The sequence below is a fragment of the Saimiri boliviensis genome, chromosome 8 (assembly GCF_048565385.1).
Source record: "Saimiri boliviensis isolate mSaiBol1 chromosome 8, mSaiBol1.pri, whole genome shotgun sequence".
In the NCBI taxonomy this organism is placed as follows: Eukaryota; Metazoa; Chordata; class Mammalia; order Primates; family Cebidae; genus Saimiri; species Saimiri boliviensis.
The window spans coordinates 42532149-42555599 of record NC_133456.1 but is presented as its reverse complement, the minus strand read 5'-3'; the positions used below and the strand labels follow the sequence as shown (position 1 = coordinate 42555599).

The following is a 23451-nucleotide window of genomic DNA, read 5'->3' as shown; positions in this document are numbered from 1 at the left end:
AATTACTTTGCTCCTTCTCAGTACTCAAATTACTTTGTCCAGAAGGAATCCCAGGTGGCCTTCACAGTTCTCTATTTACACCATCAATATAAGAATGAATGACACAAACAACACAGTTTCTTTCCAAGAATAACTATGTGTGTATCTCTATTTTATTTTTCTTCTCATACTTGAGGAGCACTTTGCCATCATCTTCAACACACACATTACATAAACACCAACATTACAATGTACTTGCTAAAGGCAGGAATCAAAACATATCTACACCTTGTTCAACTCTTGTTATGAGGTAAAGAGGAAAAAGTAATAGACTTGGAGTTTGGAGAAGCAGTGTAGATTCGGGTACTTTGATTTATAAGCTTCTTAAAAGATTAAACTGTCCCAAGGTTATAAATTTCAGTGTTTATATTTGTAAAACGGAGATAACATCTACCCAAATACTTTACAAGGTCATTAAGGAAATGTGTTTTAAAGTACTTGAAACTACAAAATGATCTGCAAATGTACAGTATTGATTGATATAACTAGAGTTAAGATTTAAATTTTAACATATTATTCTGATATAATTTTCAATTGATCAGTAAAAGATACCTTCATTTAAAAGGTATTTATTCAGTACCTCTGTGTTACACTATGGGGAATATTAAAAAGGATAGCTATCTCTGTTATCAAGGAGCTTACAAATCAGATTTCAGAGGAGGGAATATGGAAAAAAGATACGGTTTTGGTTTTTGCCAATACTGAGTACTTTCTAGGTGACAGATAGTATTACAGTGCTTTACATGCAGTAACTCTTCTAATTTTCAAAAATCCTATGGCAGAGGTCATATTTTTATCTCATTTAGAGTTTACAAAGACAAGGCACAAGAAGCTTGGAAACTTGCCCAAGTGTGGAATCCTAGTAAGTATTAGAGTCAAGTCGTAGACTCAGGCAAGTTGACCACAACGTTACATCTCAAGTTGGGCAGAAAACACACATACATATATGCATCATTAATAATAACTAGTTGTCATCCATACTGCCTTAGTATTATTAATCCTCATTAGCATGATAAATACAAAGACCATCCTGGGGAGTAGTCAAGGAAATCCTCATGATATGAAACTAAAACTAGACTCAAACTTGTTTTGAGGATTCACACAAGAAAAATTAAATAAAGGACTAAAAGAGTATTATTTTCCATATGTACTTTTTGAGGGTGCAATAGGTATACATCCCTTATTAATATATAACATATAATATATATATTATATACATGGCAAATGTAAAAATACCATAAATAGCTGAAATATCTCATTGAATATGTACTTTTAGAGACTATATTTCATAACTGAAACAGACTTAAAGCAATGTCTGATTACTTATCCACATAACTACCAGTCAATCCATTTTATTTAAAGAACTATAATTTAAATATTTTCCTATAATCAAGATCATTAACTCTTGGCCCATTAAAATGTAAAATAACTTGAAATAGAATATTTGATGTCTCTTCATAAAAAAAAAAAATGCCACCAGCCAAGTTATTTTTAGTCTGCATAGTAGCACTGTGTCAATTTTCCATGGTATAGACAGGAGGCTGCCTCACTCTCTCCTCTGGATTTTTATATTTGCTATAATTACAGCATTTTATATATAGGAAAGCAATTTTGAGAGCTACTTTACAAACAGCATACAAAACAATGGCCAACCACGGTTTCTACTCATTTAAATTTCCAGCGGATCATGTATGTTGGTTGCTTGTTGGTGCGGCATGTATCTGATGAAACTTACCAAGTGATACGTCTGGGCCTTTAAAATGTTGAGATCAATAAAGTTTTCTTCATTATCTGTCTCTTCTTCCTTAGAAATGGAAACAAATTTTTAAAAAATTATTAAAAATTATAACTAAAAATATATTTCCAGTTTTCACCTACATGCTATAATAAGCTATACTAAGCTTGATATAAAGACTAGTGCAGAAAAGGATATTGAAAAGCCTAGAGAACATGTGCATAAAGGAGGGCACAATATTATTAACAGTTCAAGTGTTTTTTGAGATTTCCATGGTACTACTACTTATTTAGGACCATTTTTGCAGTCATTAAAGAAAGGAAAAAAACTGCAGGGAGGGAACAGAACAGAGCCACCGCTGGAGAACTATAGACAAATACAAAAGCAGGGCAGGAAACAAACCCAAGTGGCTGGCATATTTGGCATAAATAGGAGTTAACGGATATTTTTGAGCACTATGACTGAAATGGAAAAAGATGAGAGGTAGACAGACACAGAATATTCTCACTTGCTCCAGGGACCAATCACATTGATAAATATTTTTGACATCATAACTCTGCTATATTCAAGCTTGATAAAATCATGGTTAGCAGTACTGGTTGGCCCATGGTACTTAAATCTATAAAAAGGATAGTTTAGGTGGATACCAAGCTAATCCTAATCTGCAGACCAATTGGATATAGAGGGGCGGGGTAGAAAGTGACCCTTTGAGAAGCAACTTTCTCTCTAATATGCAGTAAACATGGAGTCCGAGCAGGTTCTGTGAGCATGTAGGAGAAAACATGAGCTCCCCTTTTCTTCATAATGTCTGTGATGACAAGTGACAGAGTAACACAAATTTAACAAGAATAATTCAACCTTAAGGACATGGTAATGAAGCCAAGGGAACTTGGTCCTCAAGTGATCAACTTATAAAGAAAAAAGAAAATGTCAGTTGGTGAACACTTCCATATGTAGAATTGTACAAAGCTGTAGATTTCAAAGATAATCCTTATCCTCTACAATTTGAAAATATATAAGATACTGGGTTCTCCAAGTGTGGTTCTGAGAGGCACTCCTTAGAATGGAAATTCTAAGGCTATATCCCATATCTCCTCAGAAACTATGGGGGTGGAGCAACTAAAGTAAGGTATGAGATCTATGCTAAACCTTGGAAAACCAGAAAGTTTTTAGTAAAATAGAAAACAGTATAAATGTAGATTCCATACACTCAAGTGACATTTACTTTTTTTAGAATGCGGTAGTAGGACAGAAGTGCAGACAAAAGTGATCACTTTGTATCTTAAAACGGAAGCAAAGGTATACGCTTTTGACAAATGGCTTGGTCTAGTCTGTGTTTGCACTAGTAAGAGTCTACCTAACAACCAGAGTAAATGATTGAAATGCCAATGATTCAATGCTCATGGGAGAAGAGACAAGTTTGTAATGCTTTTACAATAACTTGATCGGTGCTGTTTACATAGGCAATCAATAGATATTTGTTGAACTATACTGGACTGAACGCTAATAAGTAAAAAGCTTTCATGGTAGGTACTAGAATTAATCAGCAACCACCATATGGTGCTATTTCTCCCACAGCCAGAATTTACATGTCCAGAAATCAAGGGATGGAAATGGGAGTGGAACCACTTGCTATTACCCCCAGTAGTCTGCTAGCAAAATTCTTGCTTCCTGTTCCTATCTTATGCTTTGCTGGCCTAGAGGTCTTAGTTCCAAAAGGAAGAATTCTTCAACCAGGAGATTCTTCAACAGTGATTTGATTGAACAGGAAGTTAAGACTACCACCTGGCCACTCTGAATCAACATCGCAAAGAAGGTAATTACTGTACTGACTGGCATGACTGATCCTTTTTTTTTTTTTTTTTTTTTTTTTTTGAGGAGGAGTTTCGCCCTTGTTACCCAGGCTGGAGTGCAATGGCGCGATCTCGGCTCACCGCAACCTCCGCCTCCTGGGTTCAGGCAATTCTCCTGCCTCAGCCTCCTGAGTAGCTGGGATTACAGGCACACGCCACCATGCCCAGCTAATTTTTGTATTTTTAGTAGAGACGGGGTTTCACCATGTTGACCAGGATGATCTCGATCTCTTGACCTCGTGATCCACCCGCCTCGGCCTCCCAAAGTGCTGGGATTACAGGCATGAGCCACTGCGCCCGGCCGACTGATCCTATTAACAGGACACTGGACTACTCCAGAATGGAAGGAAGAGTATTCTAAATACAGGAGGATCCTTTAAGGTGTGGTATTACCATACCCTGTGATTAAAAGTAAACAGAAAACTACAACCACCAAATCCAGGCAGGTCTAATTAATGGCCCAGATCCTTCAGGAATAAAGGTTTGAGTCACCTCACCAGGTAAAGAGTGATAACCAGCTGAGGGAATACAGAATAGGTAGTGAAAGATGGTAGTTATAAACACTAACTATAAGCATGTGACCAGTTACAGAAATGAGGAGTGATTGTCATAAATATTTCCTAATTGTTATGAATAGATTTGTATTTTTGTTTTCTTTACTCTCTTACTCCATTATCAGGTAACCTAAGATGTACTGACTTTAGATCACAGTATTTAAGTACTGTTACTTTTACATTACAATATTTAAGTGACATCAGGGAGAAGTAAACATCACTTATGAACCTTTTCTCCTTTTCTGGAGAAGGGATTACAGCAATATCTGTTGTATGCAGAACAGTTACATTCCATCAGATGAAATTATGACCTTGCTATGTATGTTCCTTATTTGAAGATTATAGTTTAAGAAGATGTATGTGAGAGCTGAGTTGACAAAGGGTCGACTTTTGGTGGTTAATTTTGCTTGTCAATTTGAGCCACGAGGTTCCTTGGTGTTGGTTAAACATTATTCAGTGTGTCTGTGAGGGTGTTTCTGGATGCGATAATAATGGAATCAGTAGACTGAGTAAAGCACATTGCCATCATCAATGCGGATGGGCTTTATTCAATCCATTGAAAGCCTGAACAGAACAGAAAAGCTGAGAAAGAGAATTTATTGTCTTCACCTCATTGTTACTAAAGCCTTCTCTTGCCTTCTGACTTGGACTGAAACAAACTATCAGCTCAGCTCTCCTGGTGCTCAGGCCTTCAGACTCAAACTGAAACTACCATCAGCTCTCCTGGGTCTCCAGCTTGCTAGCTGTGGATCTTGGGACTTCTCAGCCTCCATAACCATGTGAGCTAATTCCTTAGTCTTTCTGTGTGTGTGTGTGTGTGTGTGTGTGTGTGTGTGTGTACACCTCCTATTGCTTCTATTCCTCTGGAGAACCCAAACTAATTTATAGAAAAAGGATTTAAGTTACTAAGTATTATTGAGAGCACTCAAGAGGAATTCAAATGTAAGCAGGATTCGAAAATTATTTTTCAAACTATTAGAATATATTAGGATTCTAATCTCAGTAATTCAGAAGGCACTCAAAAATTTCCTATTTGTCTGATATACCCTCTTAATTCTGACTGCCAATTAGCATGGATATGATTACATAAAACAGGTGGGAATCTATTGTGTTATGACCAACATATTTATAAAAATAATTATTGGGTCCTAGCTTAATATGAGCAGCCCGAAATTGAAGGTTACTAGTTTATAGATGATTATAGCAGAACTCTAACTGTCAGAAATCTTTTTTTTTTTTTTGAGACAGAGTCTTACTCTGTCACCCAGTGGTGCAATCTCAGCCCACTGCAACCTCTACCTCCCAGGTTCAAGCAATTCTCATGCCTCAGCCTCCTGAGTAGCTGGGACTACAGGCACACACCACCACCAGGTAATACAAATTCTCATGCCTCAGCCTCCTGAGTAGCTGGGACTACAGGCACACACCACCAGGTAATACAAAAATTACCAGGCTATTTTTTGTATTTTTGTAGAGATGGGTTTCACCATGTTGACCAAGCTAATCTCGAACTCCCGACCTCAAGTGATCTGGTAGCCTCAGCCTCCCAAAGTGCTGGAATTACAGGTGAGAGCCACCGCGCCTGGCCAACCCTTACCATCCTTGAGCAACACCACAAACTCAGACAACAGAATCAAATAATATCCCACCATCAACAGGCTTCTAGGTGGTGGCCCAGTCCTCCTTAAGAGAGAGGGGTAGAAGTAACAGAGGACCCCTTAGAATAATATGATGGCAATAAAGAAGAAAGGAAATTCAAGAGACATGATTCAAGGAAATGAACAGCCTCAGGGCCAACCTCTTTGAGGAAGGCCTTCAGTTTGCTCTTATGATAGCTGAAGGTCTTCCCCTCATGGCTGGGAAGAAATGTGTGAAAAGGTGGCTTTCCAGTATACTTCTCTAAATTCACACTCCCAGTAATGGCACCTTGAACTTTAAAGGTTTCCTAACTTTAAAATGAGCTATAGTTTCTAAATGTAACATAATGATGTGCTGACAATTTGATTTTATGGTCAAATATTTAATGAATATATGCTATGCACCAGGCCCTGCACAATAAGCTGGAGACACACAATAAGAAAAATCAGACATGGTTTCTGCCCTCGAAGATATTTTTCTCCTGACTAGTGGGTTTGCTTTCCTTTATTCCCCAGACTAGCAGTTTTGAGTTATATGCCTTTGAAGTTAAATGTTAATGCACTTTGTTAATGTACTAGGACCAGGTACCTGTTGATAAACAATTAATAACTATTAAATAGTAAGAAGATAAGATGAGGGAATAAATGAGATGAACCTGAGCAGAATAAATGAGGTGAACTGAAAATATATGAGTACTTAATTTCTGAGCTTGAATGGAAAGATCTGTTATACAAAGAATAAAGTCTAAACTAATTTTCATGCCCAAGCAATCTGAACTTGGTCTGTCTTCCCAGTTAATCTTATGTCACCCTCCCATTCACTCAGGAGCTCTGGCCACAGCAGTTTTCTCTTAGATCCCTGATCATGCTAAGCTTCTTCCTGCCTTCAAAGCTTTGGCACATGCTACACAGCCAGGGCCCTGCCAATGCCTGCTAAGTAACACGTGCTCAATATGTATGTGCAGAATAAACAAATAATATCTGTCTTGACTTTTAAAATTGATCACATTCAAAAAAATCTTTTAAATTGATAACTTTTACAATGGTTTTTTTCCTTCTGTAAGAGTCACCATATTTTACAAATATTGTTTAAATAATGTTTACATTGCTGTTAAAAACTTTTAAAAAACAATCTTTTTTACACATATATTGTTTAAATAATGTTAACTATAGCAGTCATCTTTTTTTCATACTGTTTAAATAATGTTTACATTGCTGCTAAAAAATACATGTTAAAAACCTTAAAAATACAAAGCATAGAAAACAATCATCCCTAATTCTTCTACCCATATATAATTAATGCTAATATAATAATTTTAAACATATTTAACATAATTAATGTCATAACATAAAATTTGGAATCCTTTCACTTAATTTTATAGCATACAGTAGAGTATAAGTTACATTCCCATGTCAATAACATTTCTTTGTAAACTTTTTTTTATAGAGACAGGGTCTCCTCTGTCACCCAGGCTGTAGCGCGGTGGCATGATCATGGCATAGTACAGCTTCAAACTTCTGGGCTCAAGTGATCCTCCCACCTCACCTTCCTGAGTAGTTAGGACTATAGACATGCACCACCACGCATGGCAGTTTTGTTTTGTTTTGTTTTTTGGTAGAGATGAGGATTCACTATTGCCCATGTTGATCTCAAACTCCTGGCCACAAGCAATCCCCCTGCCGCAGCCTCTCCCAGAGTGCTGTTATTACAGGTATGAGTCAGCATGCCCGCTCAACAATTTGTAATGGTATAGTTTGGATTTATGTTCCCTTCTCTGTCTCTTGCTCCTTCTCTGGCCATGTGAGATGCCTGCCCTCACTTTGTCTGACCATGACTGTAAGCTTCCTGAGTCCCTCACCAGAAGCAGATGCCATTGCTACATTTCTTGTATGGTCTGCAAAACTGTGGGCCAAAATAAACTTCTTTTCTTTGTAACTTACCCAGCATCTCAAGTATTCCTACAGCAACGCAAAATGGACTAATATAAATGGCCATATAATTTTCTATTCAGATAGCATCTAATCTATTTAATGGTTATTTTTCAGCATTTGCTATTAAAATTAGGCAGTGATTAAAATCTCTATAGCATATACTAACTTAAATACTGTATTAACCTAAATGCTAAACTTCAATTACTTAATAACTTATTTTAAACTTATTTTCTATTGATTTAAAAACTCACCTAAAAATTTTAATTGGTTTATGACAGCAAAATATAGTTGACCCTTGAACAACATGGGTTTGGGCTGCATGGGTCCACTTAAACATAAATCTTCTTTCTCTTCTGTCACCCCTGAGACAGCAAGACCAACCCAACCTCTTGCTCTTCTTTCTTAGGTGACTCAGTATGAAGACAGGCAAGATACTTTTATGATTCTCCACTTCCACTTAATAGTATATATGTTTTCTCTCCCTTATGACTTACTTAGTAACATTTTCTTTTCTCTAGCTTAGTGTTAGAATACAGTATATAATACATATAACTTTACAAAATATGTGTTAACTATTTACGTTACTGGTAAGGCTTCAAGTCAACAGTAGGCTATTAGTAAAGTTTTTGGGAGTCCAAAGTTATATGTGAATTTTCTTTTCTTTTTTCATTTTTTTTTTTTTGAGATGGAATTTCACTCTTGCTGCCCACGCTGGAGTGCAATAGCACGATCTCGGCTCACTGCAACCTCTGCCTCCCAGGTTGAAGCAATTCTCCTGCCTCAGCCTCCCGAGTAGCTGTGATTACAGGCATGTGTCACCATGCCCAGGTAAGTTTTCTGTATATTTAGTAGAGACGGGGTTTCTCCATGTTGGTCAGACCGGTCTTGAACTCCCAACCTTAGGTGATCCACCCAACTTGGCCTCCCAAAGTGCTGGGACTACAGGTGTGAGCCATTGCGCCCAGACTGTGGATTTTCAACTGTGTCAGGGCCGATGCCCCGTAACCCCCACATTGCTCAAGGGTCAGCTGTATACTGTAAAGTTGGTTTCTTTCCCCCACCATTTCTGCTTCAGATCACAGGTACACTTCCTAAAATACCAGGGTCAATCTGATTCTAGTTCTGAGAATTATCTTGAGAAAAAGTTCTTTTGTCTCTGTCATCTGTAGGTGACACTATGGATGACACGTGAAGCATGTAAAAAGGTCCAGATTCTGCCAAACAACTTAAATAATGTCGATTATTTAAAAGCATTTTAAAAAATTCCTACTTATCCTAATTGCAGATGAATAAAGGAATTCCTTAAAAATGAACAGTATTCATATAAAGCAGAATGTATTAATCCTCAATTATATTGTTCTGTTTTAAACTCTTTATTAGTCACAGTCTATTTAAGATCATGAATGGTTGTTAATAAAGTATTTACTCATATAACCAATAGTATGTATTTCCATGAACAGTTTAAGAACGTTTGCTAAAATTCAGACCTCAATCATTAGAGAATACAAACATGAACTTAACCACAGGTCTAAATGACGATACTTAGCACTGTATTTAAAAGCTTTTCATTTTTAGAAACAATGACATAAAATACATTCCTGATAATGGAAGTCTGGGGGACATTAAGAGAATGGAAAGAGGCCTAAAGGTGAAAATGAGCAGAAAGTTCAGCTACACACATACCACAAATTCTTCGTCCACTTTATTTAATGTTAATTCTGCATCATCTTCTGCAACACTTTCTTCTTCTAATTCTTCTACTGGGTATACTGGCCTAAAATCATAAGGTTAAACATGAGATGAGAATTTTAATATTTAGTAAGACAAACAAGTGTAATGCAAATATTATCTCCTCTTTGCCAGGTTTGGTCCGTTTTCACTCCTTTTCCATAATCACTGTTGAATATTTCATGCATTTTCCCTAAACCTTTCTATGTAAAAAGGAAAAGTATTTATCTCCAAATTCACAAAAAAATGAGTTGATACTATGCATGATGTTATCCCACGTAATGCTTCTCACCGATATCCCATATTTAAATACATAGGTATTTCTCATTTTTTACATACTTACACTCTATTTCATTGAACAATCAGTACCATAATTAATGTAATTGGCAGCCTATGACTAAACATGGAGGTTTCTAGGTATTTTGCTAGACAATATTGCAAAGACCATTCTTGTACATTTATCATTACGTATACCATTTAGAATAAATTTGTTCATGTGAACTGGCTGGGTAAACAACTTTCTACATGTTATTGTTTTGCTATATACTGCCAAAATTGGCTTCCAAAATGTTACCCTAATTTAGACTCCCAACAATAGTGAAGGAGAGTGACTCCATTTCCATATATTCACCATATATATCATTATATGATGTATAATACAAACTTTAATCTTAGCTAATCAACTAAATAAAATTTCACTCTTGTTTTAACTGCATTTCTTTGGCATGAAAGTGATTAAACATCTTTTCATATTTTAATTGGTTATTTTCACTTCTTTTTTGGTGAAGTGTCTATTAATGTCTGTTACTTTTTGGCTTTTTGTATATTAAGAAAACTAATGTTTTGCCTAACCTCTCAAAAATAGTTACCCTAGTGTATTACTTATAACCTTGGCTATTAAAGATTGCTATAGTTATTATTAGATGGACTTGTTAACCTTTTCTTGCACAGACCTTAGCTTTAACATCATACATTTGAGGCTTTCTGTCATAGCACAACCTCTGTACTCCTCCGGTCTTTTAATACTCCTACAGTTTTACTTTTCACATTTATATCTCTGATCCATCTGAAGTTTATTTTAACATAGGCAATAAGAAGGTTTCCAGCTTTCTTCTTATTTTCAAAATCTAATTAGTGGTCCTAACGTTAAGCATTGAAAAATCATTTCTTCATCAAGATTAATGATACATTTTCTTTTTTTTTCTTTTCTTTATTTTTTTAATTTTTTTTAATTGCATTTTAGGTTTTGGGACACATTTTCTATAATAAAAGTACTCAAATGTATTTGGGCTTACTTGTTAAAACTTATTTTATTTTTTCCTTTTTTCTCCAGAAACAAAGCTAGAGAGAAAACGTATATTAACTACTAGTACCTGGCTGGGTATGATGGCGCACGCCTGTAATCAAAACACTTTAGGAGGCCGAGGTAGGTGGATTGCCAGAGACCAGGAGTTTGAGACCAGCCTGGTCAACACGACAAAATCCCATCTTGACAAAAAAATAAAGAATTAGCTGGGAGTGGTGGTACGCACCTGGAGTCCCAGCTATGTGGAAGGCTGCAGTGGGAGGACAGCTTGAGCTCGGCAGGCAGAGATTACAGTGAGCCATGATCATACCACTGCACTCCTGCCTAGGCAACAGAGTGAGACCCTGTCTTAAAACCGAAAACCCATGCCTCAATCGTGATAAAATACAAAAGTCCACATTTACTATTATGCAAAATACTCTAAACCAAATCAATCATCTTAAATAATAAATTTCCTAATTTTTCATTTATTAGAATTAGAAAATATCTCAAAAGCAATATTCTTCTAGAATTCATTTTGACACATTTAGATATATGAAAAATTCAGCTATATGTCACATCTATCTCATTTACATGTTACATAGCTGATATATTCGCTAATGTTGATTAATTTTCAGCTCCCTCCTTTTAGTCCTCATTTATACACAGTCCTCATGAGTTATCTAAGTCATAGTCTATTCAAAGAATGGTGCTAAAAATCAAAAATAGAAAAATAATCGGTGCTGGGGAAACTGGATATTCACATGCAAAAGAATGAAACTAGACCCCTACCTCTAACCACTTACAAAAACCACTCAAAAGGGATTCAAGACTTAAATATACAATCTGAAACTGAACATGCTAGAGGAAATGTGGGGAAACACACTTCATGACATTGTCTGGGCAAGAATTTGTTGGATAAGACCTCAAAAGCACAGGCAACAAAAGCAAAAACAGACAAACACGATTACATCAAACTTAAGGAAACAATCAGGAGTGAAGAGACAACCCACAGAATGTGGGGAAATATCTGCAAACCACCCATCTGATTAGAAGTTAACACCCAGCATGTATAATAAACTCAAGCAACTCAGTAGCAAAACAGCAACAAAAAACTAAGTAGTCCAATTTTTAAAATGGGCAAAAAATCTTAATAGACATTTCTCAAAACTTGCATAAAAATAGCCAACAGATACATGCAAAAATGCCCAACATCATCAGGGAAATGCAAATCAAAACCACAATGAGATACCATCTTACCCCAGTTAGAATGGCTGTTACTCAACCCCTTGTCCCCACAAATAACAAAAGCTGGTGAGGATTTGGAGAAACGGGAACCATTGTACATTCTTGGTGGGTATGTACATTATTAGTACAGCCACTGTGGAGAACACTGTGGAGGTTCCTCAAAACACTAAAAATAGCACTGCTCCATGATCCAGCAATCCCAGTGCTGATTATATATCCAAATAAATAAATAAATAAATAAATAAATCAGTATGTTAGTTATCTGCACTCCCATGTTTACTGCAGCACTATTCACAATGCTCAAGATATGGTTTCCAACCTGAGTGTCCATCAAAGGTTGAATGGAGAAAGAAAATGTGGTATATTTATACATAGTGGAATACTATTCATAAAGGAGAATGAAATTCTGTCATTTGTAGCAACCCGTATAAGCCTGGAGGACATTATGCCAAGTGAAATAAGCCAGGCACGGAAATACAAATATCACAGACGTGGAGAGTATAGCAGTGGTTACCATAAGCTGGGAAGGGTAGGGGAAAGGAGAATGGGGAGCGGTTGGTCAAAGTGGGTGAGTACAAAGTTACAGTTAGGAGGAATAAGTTCTAGTGTTCAATGCACAGTAGGGTGACTACAGTTAACAATATTATATATTAGTTAACAATAATATTGTATTTGAAAATAGCTCAAAGAGATTTGGAATGGTCTCACCACAAACAAATGATAAACGTTTGACATGATGGATATGTTAATTTCACTAACTTGATCATTGTATATTGGATACATGTATTGAAACATCACAATGTACCCCAAAATTTGCAGTTATTGTGTGTCAAAAACAAAACTAAAAAATAAATTATTCAAATTACAGTACAGAGGCCAGGAATAAGATGTGTCCAGAAACAAAGGAAATGCAAAATAAACTAGTGGTTGAGATATTACACAATAGCTTCTGGCAAATCTAGAATATATTGGGATATGGATTTAGTAATTTTTGAAAATGCTAAATACAGCAGCACATCTCGTAACGTCTCTTGAATGTTTGGATTGAAGCATATGAAATTGCCATTTTTTAGTTTAAAAATAGATGACTATGAGTAATTTCATATGGCTCATCCCAATAACCTAATTCAAGGAAGTTATTAAAGAAACTTAATAGGGAGATTGTATCTAAAAGGATATAACTTAATATACATTAAAATGTTAACAGGAAATAATATATATATATATCTTTCTACAGAAGTTAATTCTAATTTAAAAAAAACACTGCTTACATTTTACCTGCATAGTGCCTTCTACATTCTAACCTATTAATAATCCCAAACTGCAGAGCATAAAATTTATATTTTCTAATTATAATCTCTTTAAATTGAGTTTTCAAATGTTCTGTTTCATCTATATGCTCAATATCTATTAAACATCTAAGATACACCACACATTATGCTAACTTCCAGAGCACTTGCAAAGATTTCATAATTTCTAGCAAGAACGTCAGAACAGTAAAGAAATAAAAATTTTAATACCATAGGATAAATGCAATATAATAAGAGAAATAAACAAAGCACTGTCAAGTTGGACACAAAACAATGAACAGTGTCTAGGAGAGGGTCAAGTAGTTTCTTCATTATTCCTGCCCAGTAACTATAAGGAGAAAATCCCACTTAAAGTACTATATTAATTTCCATTTTTTCCTTAAATCTGTAGCTATCAGTTCCCTCCGTGGATATACTATGTTTGTGTATATAAATATAGGTACGAGAGACTTTTTAAAAATACCAGAATTTACAAAGATATATAGTCACAGTTAAACCTTCAATAATTACATATTTGAATAGGGAAGAGACACAATAATACATAACGCTTTACTTCAGAATTAATTTTCAAGACATCAGACATTCTAATTTTGTCTATACTGGCTTTTCTTAATTATCTGTGGCATTTTCAATTTAGAACAGTCAAAAAGAAATAATTATTTTATGTTTACTTGAACAGCTCTGCACCCTCAGAGGAAAATGCTATGCACATAAAATTACTATTATCAGGTTGGGTAATTTTTACCTTTTCCAGGTGAAACCAATATATTTCAATGCTTCTTCAGCTAAGCAATCAAGAACGTAGCATACATGTTCTCCACAACCTGACTTTAATTTTGAAGGAGGAAAATCTGCAGTTCTTCCCTGGAAAATAAAAGATAAAACAGGGTGTTATTTGTTAGTTATACTCCAAATATCAAAATATTTTAAGCAAAGAACTGCTAAATAGATGTATCACTTTTCTTTCAAAGATTTAGAATAACTGTAATTACATTGTTTCTTAGAAATCCATTTTAAGTCTTTGTAATCCATTGATACATAAAAGTACTGGAAATACTTTTATTGTTAAAGGTACGAAATTAAAAGGCAGTAACATCATAGCATCATAGCATATTGATGTGGGTGAGGGCAAAGTTACAGTTAGGAGGAATAAGTTCTAGTGTTTTCTAGTCTAATTATTGATCTTATTAAAGGGAAAATGTAAAACCATTTAAACAACTATGTTTAAGGACAGAATGATTCACTTATCAAAAATTAGTAAGATTTGTGCCAAAAATATCTTACTGCCTGCCCAGGAAAAGTCAGAAATGAAAAAGTACTGCTATCACGGTCTTAAGTCCAAGTTCCCTTTCAGAATAGAAAGTGTTTTGACTTTATAGGGTTTAATTATCATTTTTTAGATCAAGAATTAACCACCCAAAAGTCTACCTCTCAGACACATCAAGATTTAAAAAAAAAAAAAAAAATACTACTTTGGGCTAACAAAGAGTATTCACTGAACATTTTCAGAAGTGACATTAATGTTATAACATCAACTATTTTGAGGCTTTACCTCAAAATGAATTCATACATAATTATATTTACAAAGAAGTCATCTAAATGGCTAGCATTTTTTATTAAATTACCAATATTAAAATTTATAACTTGAGAATATGGAGAAAGAATGGTCGTTTACACTTACAAATGACCGAAGCTCAGAAAGTATGTTAGATATTGTTGCATTAGGGTCATCATATTCTTGAGGCTGTTCAAAGGGATGTCCTGCTTTATTAATCAGCCAAGCAGCAAGAGTACAAAACATGTAGAACTGTTCGCCAGGGTTGGTAGGCAGTGCAAAATAGTGTCTGCTTCAAAACAAGGAGGAATGGGGGCCGATGTGAAATAATGCAAATAAATCTATAAATAATGGAAATAAATCTATAATAACTAACAGGGCCAAATTCACAATTGCCCAACAACCTTTCTTTCCCCAACATGGCCATCAAATCAAAAGGCCTCGATAATTCACCCTTGGAAGTTTCCAATAATCCACAGCACTCACATTAAAGTTGTTAAATCAGCAGGATAAGGGCCATTACTACCGTATCCAAAATATTAGATCAAAGACCTTACCCCCAGGACATGTAGTGCATGTCAGAGCACAGAGTACCTAGAATTTTTGCCAAAATGATTTAAGTGTTAGGAATATATGAGTACCTTATGAATGAAAATGTGTAACTTAGAAGAATCTCAGTTTGAAAAAGATCTCAAAGATTACTTATTATGCATGAATACCTATTACCATGATATTCATTTGTTTTTATCTGGCTGCATATTCAATCACCCGAGGAGCTCATAAAAATACTGGTACTTGGCTATACATTGCTCCTTCCCTCATGAATGAATTAAATCAGAAGTTCTATGAATGTAGACCCAGTATGAGGTATATTTCAGGTATATTTCAAAAGCTTCCTACATGTTCCTAAGGTGTAGTCAGGATTAAGAACCTGTGAATGTCACATCACCAGTGTAACAAACATCTGTAGGCTCCTGCTTAATCCCCTAGTTTACTAAACACAGTTCTATGAGAATCAGTATGATTTATACCAAAACATTGTAGGAATAAGACTCACTAGCAACAACATTTAAGTCAGTTTAATCAAAGATCTTACTCTTCTTGTTCATGTGCAGCTACCATTATTAGGTTTACAGTGTATTTACAACTATTATAACCATTGTCATAAGAAAGTTATGTACTCCTTCATGTTTCCTAAACTTTTTCTTGCAGTGTAAATGTTCTGGAGGATAAAAGAAAGCTGAAAAGGAAAAAGGCCATGAAGTCCTTCCAGGTATATGCTCACTACCCTTTCAAAGCACCCATCCACCAAAAAAGTCATCTTTTCCTTGTCAGCAGATAACTCCTCTAGGGCAGAGGAGGAACACCAATAGATTCCAGAAGCTTAGGGCAGTGGTTCTCAAACATTAGTATCCATCAGAATCATCTGGAAGGCTTACTGAAACAGACTGCTAGCCCCCCACTCCTATAGTTACTGAAAGGGTAGACCTGGGAGAAAAGAAGAATTTCATTGCTAGTAAGTTCCCAGGTGATGCTGATGCTGATGCTGTTGGTTTGATGATCACACTTCGAGAACCATTGGACTAGGATGTCCCCACACAAATCCTTGATTCAAAGTATCCTGCTGAACCCCTGGGAACACAGTGCAAGAGATGACATTAACAGAACCTGAAGGCCATTTTCTTTTCGTTTGAAAAATATACTTGGAAAAAATGCCTATTTATTAACATAGGAAATATTGGTTGTCTATATTATCCTGATCAGTTCACTTTCAGTAATAATCCCAAGACTACCTTTTTCTAACACGGGTCAAGCAACACTACTTTTTCCTCTATCTTTTCTCCTACTGTGGACTAATTTAATATGAACAGTCTACATAAAGTCTACATATCTTTCAATTAAAGTTATTGGAAGAAAGTAGTGGAATGAAACTAAAACTGTCAAGGGAAATTATTTGAGCCTGGCTGTAGACATTAAGTACTATAGATTCTTAATATTGATTGTCTTTCATGGAATAAACAAATGTAAGTAATAAGTGAAGAAAAGGCTGTAAAACTGATTTATCTGACTATTGCTAAGCTACAGTGATTTGAGGAGAAGGTCCCAGGTGACCACTACCCTCAGCAAGTAATGGCATCGCTTTCAGGATATGTTGGACTTTGCCCCCACCGGAACAAGGCTAGAACTTTAGTTTCTATGATACGGGACAATTCATTAGTTGTCATTTGTCTTTTCTACTTTTCAGTTTCTGAGAGTATGGTTATTGCAAAGGCAGAAGTCTTTTAAACCATAGCAAGTAGTCAACAAGTTTACTAACCGCATTTAAAGTGCTCCTTAACAGGGTCCTAAGTACCCACGGTCCGCAGTTGTAGGAAAAGAGTCTCCAACAACAACAACAGAAAACCCAAACTAGAATAAAAGCCTTAAATGATAATGGCATTCCTCTCTGGAGACGAGATCTTGGGCGGTTTTATAATTTTTCTACACATTTTCTTATGTTTTTCTGAGTTTTCTACAATGAGTATTTGCATTACCTTTATCATCAGAAAATACAGTTGGTGTTTTGTGGTCATGCGCGTGTGTTTAAAAAACAGGTAAGCTGTCTTCCAATCCTTTCTGCGGTTCCCAAACTTATTTATTTTCTCTACAAAAATACCAAGTCAGGGCTGCGTGAGCTCCCCGACCCTCCCCGGAGTGTGGGGTGAAGTACCCTCCCCCGGCTAGGAAGACGCAGGCAAGGAATTGCTAACCCGCGCTCACGGAATCGGTTCCCACAGGACCACGGAAGGCGGCACTCAGGCGATCGCGAACGCCGGTACCCACCTGGATGGGGCCTTCAGGTTGCTCTTTCGGAGGAACTCCTCCTCGAAGCGGAGCAGCTTCAGCTTCTCCACCAGGTCCTCCATCACCACGAACATGTGGTAGGCCGCGCCGGGCCCCCGCTCCACCACCACTTCCCCGGCCCCTTCGCCCCGGGACCTAGGCACCCCATCTTCCAAACCCGATGTCGTGACGACGGCCAGGGCGGCAGTCATCGCAGGACGGAGAGTCCGGCGTGGGATCGGGCCGGAGACCTCTGGACTACGCCAGCGCCCTGCCGCCACCAGTACAGCCAAGACGGGTTACCAGGCGACCGCCGGACAACCCGTCGCCAGGGAAACCGGACTCCGCCCCCTTCCGTCCAATCGGGGCGGTGTTCCTGAATGACGTCACCGGTGACCCGCTTCTTGCCCCGCCTCTGCGGGAAACAAGGTGGTTGGGACGCAGCCCCGCCCCCCGTGGAGGCGTGGCGTTGGCGCCGCGTTCCCCGCTGCATCTCCTCCCTCGGCCTTTGACAGACAGAGCAGGGGCAGTTTTCGTTTCTGCTCAGCTTGCCTGGTTATCGAACTGGCCTGAGGTGTGTTGCACCTGGTGGTTGCTAAAGGCAGCTAAGCGGGCATCTGGCTCAACTAGGAGCTGTTAAAAAGATGAAAGGGAGATGAAGACGCGCAGTTTAGAAGGCTGCACTAGCCCACGGATACCCTTATTTTCTCAGAATTGCAAAGTTTTTCATAGTTGTAAAGACAAGCCGATACCACAGGTTTGACTTTCACTGCAGGAACTTTATAGCAAGAGGTTTCTCTCGTTCTTTATTTTTTTAACTTTTTTTTTTTTTCTCATTAGGCAGTGCTGTCCTTAACAGTATATGATAAAGCTTGAAGTACTGTATTACATTGCCTGGCTATTAGGTTACTCCAGTGCTATGAAAGTGCTTGGAAGGATGAGAAAAAAGACAACGAACAAAGGAGCGGTTTGGAAGGATTTGTTTTCCTTCAAAAACAAGAACCCTAAGCTTCCATCCTTCTGCTTAATCTGTTTCAACCCCATTACATGTAGTAGAAAGTTTTGGGGTACCTCGCTAAATCCAACAGAATACAGATGGTTTTAAAAGGAATTTCCCTGCCCTAAAGCTCTAAATTTCTGTGCCCTAAAGTGTGGCTGAAGACAGGGTGTTACTCCTGTGTTCTGCAGTTACTGACCTAGAAAATTCAAGAAAGGGACATAACCGACCACAGAAAGGGCCCAGATTTACAGTTTTCAAAAGGCTTGTGTATCAGGCAATTTTCTTAACAGTTGCAAATAATGAGGTAAGTGGTACATGCCTGGTAGTTTTTTGGAAAAAAAAATACAAGAGGTTGAATATGTGTTCATGTTTACAACGTGACTTTTAAGGAGTCTGATCTCTTGTATCTGCCACTACAAATTATAGAAGGGCCACATTTTTGGATAACTGAAAATTGAGATGTTATCTACAATATCCTGTTTTTGTTAGAAAAATGAGAACACACTTTTCGTTTTAATCAGTCTACAGCTAACTTGTTTCTGATACTACTAAGGTTATCAAAGTGAAAAGTCAGAAAGGCAAGTGCCGTTTCTATTCATTAAAGGAAGTACATAAAACTACTGACTTATCTAGAGAATAATCTGAACAGAAAGCCCACTGAGAACTGAGAATTGCTTTTTAAATAAATAACATTGTTTGCCTACCACAAGTCATGAGCCAGCTGCTTTTAATAAAGTTGAGAGAGAAAATTGGGTTTGATGTTACTCCACTACCAAATTGATTTTCCTGGTTTTTGCCTTTTTGGAACAGTGATTCTCCCTGATATGTCCATACCCCCAATCAACACCACATGTGCAGGGCTGGGGTGTTATATATCTGTATAACAGTCACCGTAGTGTAAGATAGAGGTATGCCTTTAGAAGACTGAAAAATGAAAGCTTAGATATATGTTTTGGGGTCTTAAGTTAACCAAAAAGCCAACTGTGGCTTTGTAAATGACTCTCAAAAAGCTCTCGAACTTTCAAAGTAAATTTATTACATTCAGGGAGATGTTCTTGCAGGGCATGCTGCCTGCTTTCAATGTGCTGACATTTTCGAGAAGTTATGTAACACAGTATCAAATAGTCAAACGTTGATTTTTAGCTGATAAATCCTCCAGCAACATATGCATTTTAACTTGAGGGAAACAAAACGACTCCCAGAGCCTTAGCCATTTCCTTCCCAGGTATAATACTGACACAGGCTGGCTTGAAAGCAGTATAAAGAATCATTTCTCCCCCTTAATTGTGAAGAAGAAAATAAAAACAAAAATATAAAGTATTTTCGGTAATTGTGGCACGAAGAGAACAAGAAAGCTAACTCTTCAACACTGCATGTTTCTCCAGTAAAAAAAAAATGTTTGAAAGAACACTGAAATGTCATGGTTTTATAAGACCCAGGGATGATTTTGGCTGATTCTTTGTTTACCCTAATAGTTTGTAACACATCAAAAGGTCTTTTCCTTGATAGTTTTCTTCATGTGAGTGTAAATGCACTCAAATCCTCTTCTAGCTGTTTCAGCCACTTGGAAGCTTTGGGGATTATTTTATATTCCACATTTTTTGTTGTTTTTGTTTTTGTTTTGCCGGACCAGCTTATTTGTTGACTAAGGAGTTAGAGCCTGAAAAGAATGAGCCATGTTCATTCTTCCTGTAAAGAATCTCAATTTCATTCCTGGTTTTATTACATTGACCACTTTCTTTTTTTCTTTCTGTTGTTGTTGTTGTTGTTGTTGTTGTTGTTGTTGTTGTTGTTTGAGACAGAGTCTTACTCTGTTGCCAGGCGCTAGGCTGGAGTGAAGTGGCACAATCTCGGCTCACTGCAACCTCCGCCTCCCGGGTTCAAGCCATTCTCCTGCCTCAGCCTCCCGAGTAGCTGGGACTACAGGTGCACGCCACCACAACCAGCTAATTTTTTTTTTTTTTTTTTTTTTTTGTATTTTTAGTAGAGATGGGGTTTTACCATGTTGGCCAGAATGGTCTTGATCTCTTGACCTCGTGATCCGCCCTCCTCAGCCTCCCAAAGTACTAGGATTACAGGCTTGAGCCACTGCGCCCAGCCGACATTGACCACTATTAATAACTGGCCTTCTGACTTTGACTTTTGTGTCTTACAGACCGAGGTAATTGAAGGTAAAACTCTTGGGTAATTCTGTGAAACTCTGAAAACTAAATAGCATTCCAGGCTGGACACAATGGCTCATGCCTGTAATCCCAGCACTTTGGGAGGCCTGGGCTGGCAGATCATTTGAGGTCAGGAGTTCAAAACCAGCGTGGCTAACATGGTGAAACTGCCCCCCACCGCCCCCAGTCTCTACTAAAAATACAAAAATTAGCCAAGCGTGGTGGTGGGTTCCTGTAATCCCAGCGACTCAGGAGGCTGAGGCAAGAGATTTGCTTGAACCCAGGAGGTTGAGGTTGCAATGAACAAAGATGGTGCCACCTCGCTCCAGCCTGGGCAACAGAGCTAGACTCTGTCTCAGGAAAAAAAAAAAAAAAAAAAAAAAAGCATCCCAGTCAAAGCTTATTTAAGCCAAATGGATTTCCCTGAAACGTGCTCAGCAAGGCTGGGGATGAAAAGGAGTCAGCTTCTAGGATGAGAAAGGCTTTCCAGCTGCATCTTCAAATAGAAGAGCAAGTTCTTCAGGCAAACTGGGTAGGCTTAAAGAACAAAGCTGCGCTGTGTTATAAATGGCTTCGTATCAGCCATTCAGGCTGTTAAAAACTTAGAAAATCTCTAACTGAATAAATCTTCCTTGAAACTATAGAGAAGGAAAAACTTTTTCTGCCCTCTTTGGTTCAGTAGCTGGGCCTGTGAATTAAATGAACATAACATTGGTAAACAGGAAAGAAGCACACAAATTTTATTTAATATTTTTACGTGCACATGGGAGCATTTCCTATAAGTGAAAAGGACCAAGAGCTTATATGCCTTTAAAAAAAAAAAAAAAGACAAAGAAAGAATGTTACATTTGTAGGGAAGTAACAAGACAAAGGAAAAGGGATTTAAGCTTGACAAATTGTAGAGAAGTGAATAGGAAAAATATGAGTAAAATTAGTGGAAGATAAGGATTATTTTAATAGGTTTGTTTCTGGAGACCATTTCAGCATTAATTTCCAGTCCCCCATCATAAAAATGTTATCTTTTCCTGGTACAGGGATGTCTTCTTTCTCATGGAAAATTATATGACTTGCTTTTAAGTAGAAAGGGGAAGGTCAGAGAGCCCTTCATAGATCTGCTGTATCGTAGGTGCTTTCAGATCACAATAATCAGTATGCAACAGCAACATATTTTGGGGTCGCCTGTTCTAAGCCCCATTCAACCTCATCAAAAGTGTCTGCCAAAAATCTAGAAAGAAAAAAAGTCGTATTTATATGTAAATCTTAAAAAGTGATATCTTGTAAAGCAATGTGGAGACACTATCTCTTCAAAACTGTTCTATAGATCAGAACCAGTGTCCTGAGACAAAATAGGAGTTACTGTTGGAGATGCTGTGATTAATCAAGTAAAATATCCAAGAGAATCTATAGACAAGCTATTAAGACCGCTCAGCAAATTTGCCGTATATGAGATCCAAACTAAAAAACATTATTGGATGCATAGTATTCTATTGACTGTTTTGAATTAAAAGCACTTAAAATCCAAAAAGTTATTGGAGATGATAGAAAAACAAACAAAAACCTCATAATAAGCAACAGGTAGCACCCAGGAACAAACGTATCCTTATCTTTATAGAGAAATTATTCAACTTCACTGAAAGTTTTGGAAAAATTCAAATAGGAAACGATGTGCATAGTGAGAAAAATCAGCATATTTGCTCCACCTATAAATTTAGTATAATTTCAACTATAATTTCAGGAGGGCCTTCCTGAAATTCATATGTAAGCATAAATTTTATAAAAGTATGAGGAAGGAATTATGATATGTCATATAGCAAGATTTCTAATAAAAGTATAAAATTAATGATATAAGAATATATAAAAAATAGCCTGAAAGCAGATGAGCATTCATATGGAAACTTTAAGCAGCAGAATCAGTCTTACCTACTAGTTGAGAAAAATGAGCTATTCACGAAACGTTGTTAAAACTGTGGGCTAGCCATATGGAAATAAAATTATATCGACTACTATCACGTACATTTCAGATGGTTTGAAGACAAATGTAAAATATTTGTAATTTGTGTAGAAGAAAGCATCCTCTTTAACCTTAATGTGGGGAAGGAATTCATAAAAGAAATAAAAGATTTAAAAAGAGAAACTTATAAAAATGTAAGAACCCAGCTACAGAATAGGGCTCTATAACAGTGAGTAAAGAAGGTATTTGTGAATGATATAATATCAATCGATTGAGCTCCAGGATACACAGATAGATCACTGCAAAGGCTCTGCCAATTCTAGAGGATGGTAGATGTGCTCATCTAGGTTGGGGTTTCTCGTCCTAAGTACTACTTCCATTTCAGGCTGGATCATTGTTAGGGGACTGCTGTGTGCATTGCAGATGTTTAACAACATCCTTGGCCTCTACTCACCAGTTGCCATTAGCGCCACCCCTAATGGTAACAACTAAAAATGCCTTTGGACATTGTCAAATGGCCCCTGGTGGGGGTAGGGGTGGGTGGGGAGGGGCGGGGAGTGAGGAGGCAAATCAACTTGATTGAGAAACACTGCTCCAAATTGCCTTTATAAGGACCAGGCACGTGGCGGTAAATGAGTG

The 23451-nt window shown here is 37.2% G+C and overlaps 1 protein-coding gene across 2 annotated transcripts in view; it reads right to left on the bottom strand.

Moving 5' to 3' along the window:
* IFT57 (intraflagellar transport 57) overlaps window positions 1-18038 on the bottom strand; it is a 62056-nt gene extending 44018 nt beyond the window's left edge. The window contains exons 1-5 of one of the 2 annotated variants that reach the window (XM_010350038.3): window positions 17700-18038; window positions 15003-15168; window positions 14067-14185; window positions 9434-9524; window positions 1775-1843 (exon numbers count right to left, since the gene is read on the bottom strand). In XM_010350038.3, coding sequence (XP_010348340.2) covers window positions 1775-1843; window positions 9434-9524; window positions 14067-14185; window positions 15003-15168; window positions 17700-17911 — 657 coding nt within the window. In that variant the 5' untranslated portion in view covers window positions 17912-18038. The remainder of the gene's footprint in view (window positions 1-1774; window positions 1844-9433; window positions 9525-14066; window positions 14186-15002; window positions 15169-17699) is intronic. The other variant, XM_003939393.4, reaches the window with a different exon arrangement.
* Between the last annotated feature and the right edge of the window lie 5413 nt (window positions 18039-23451).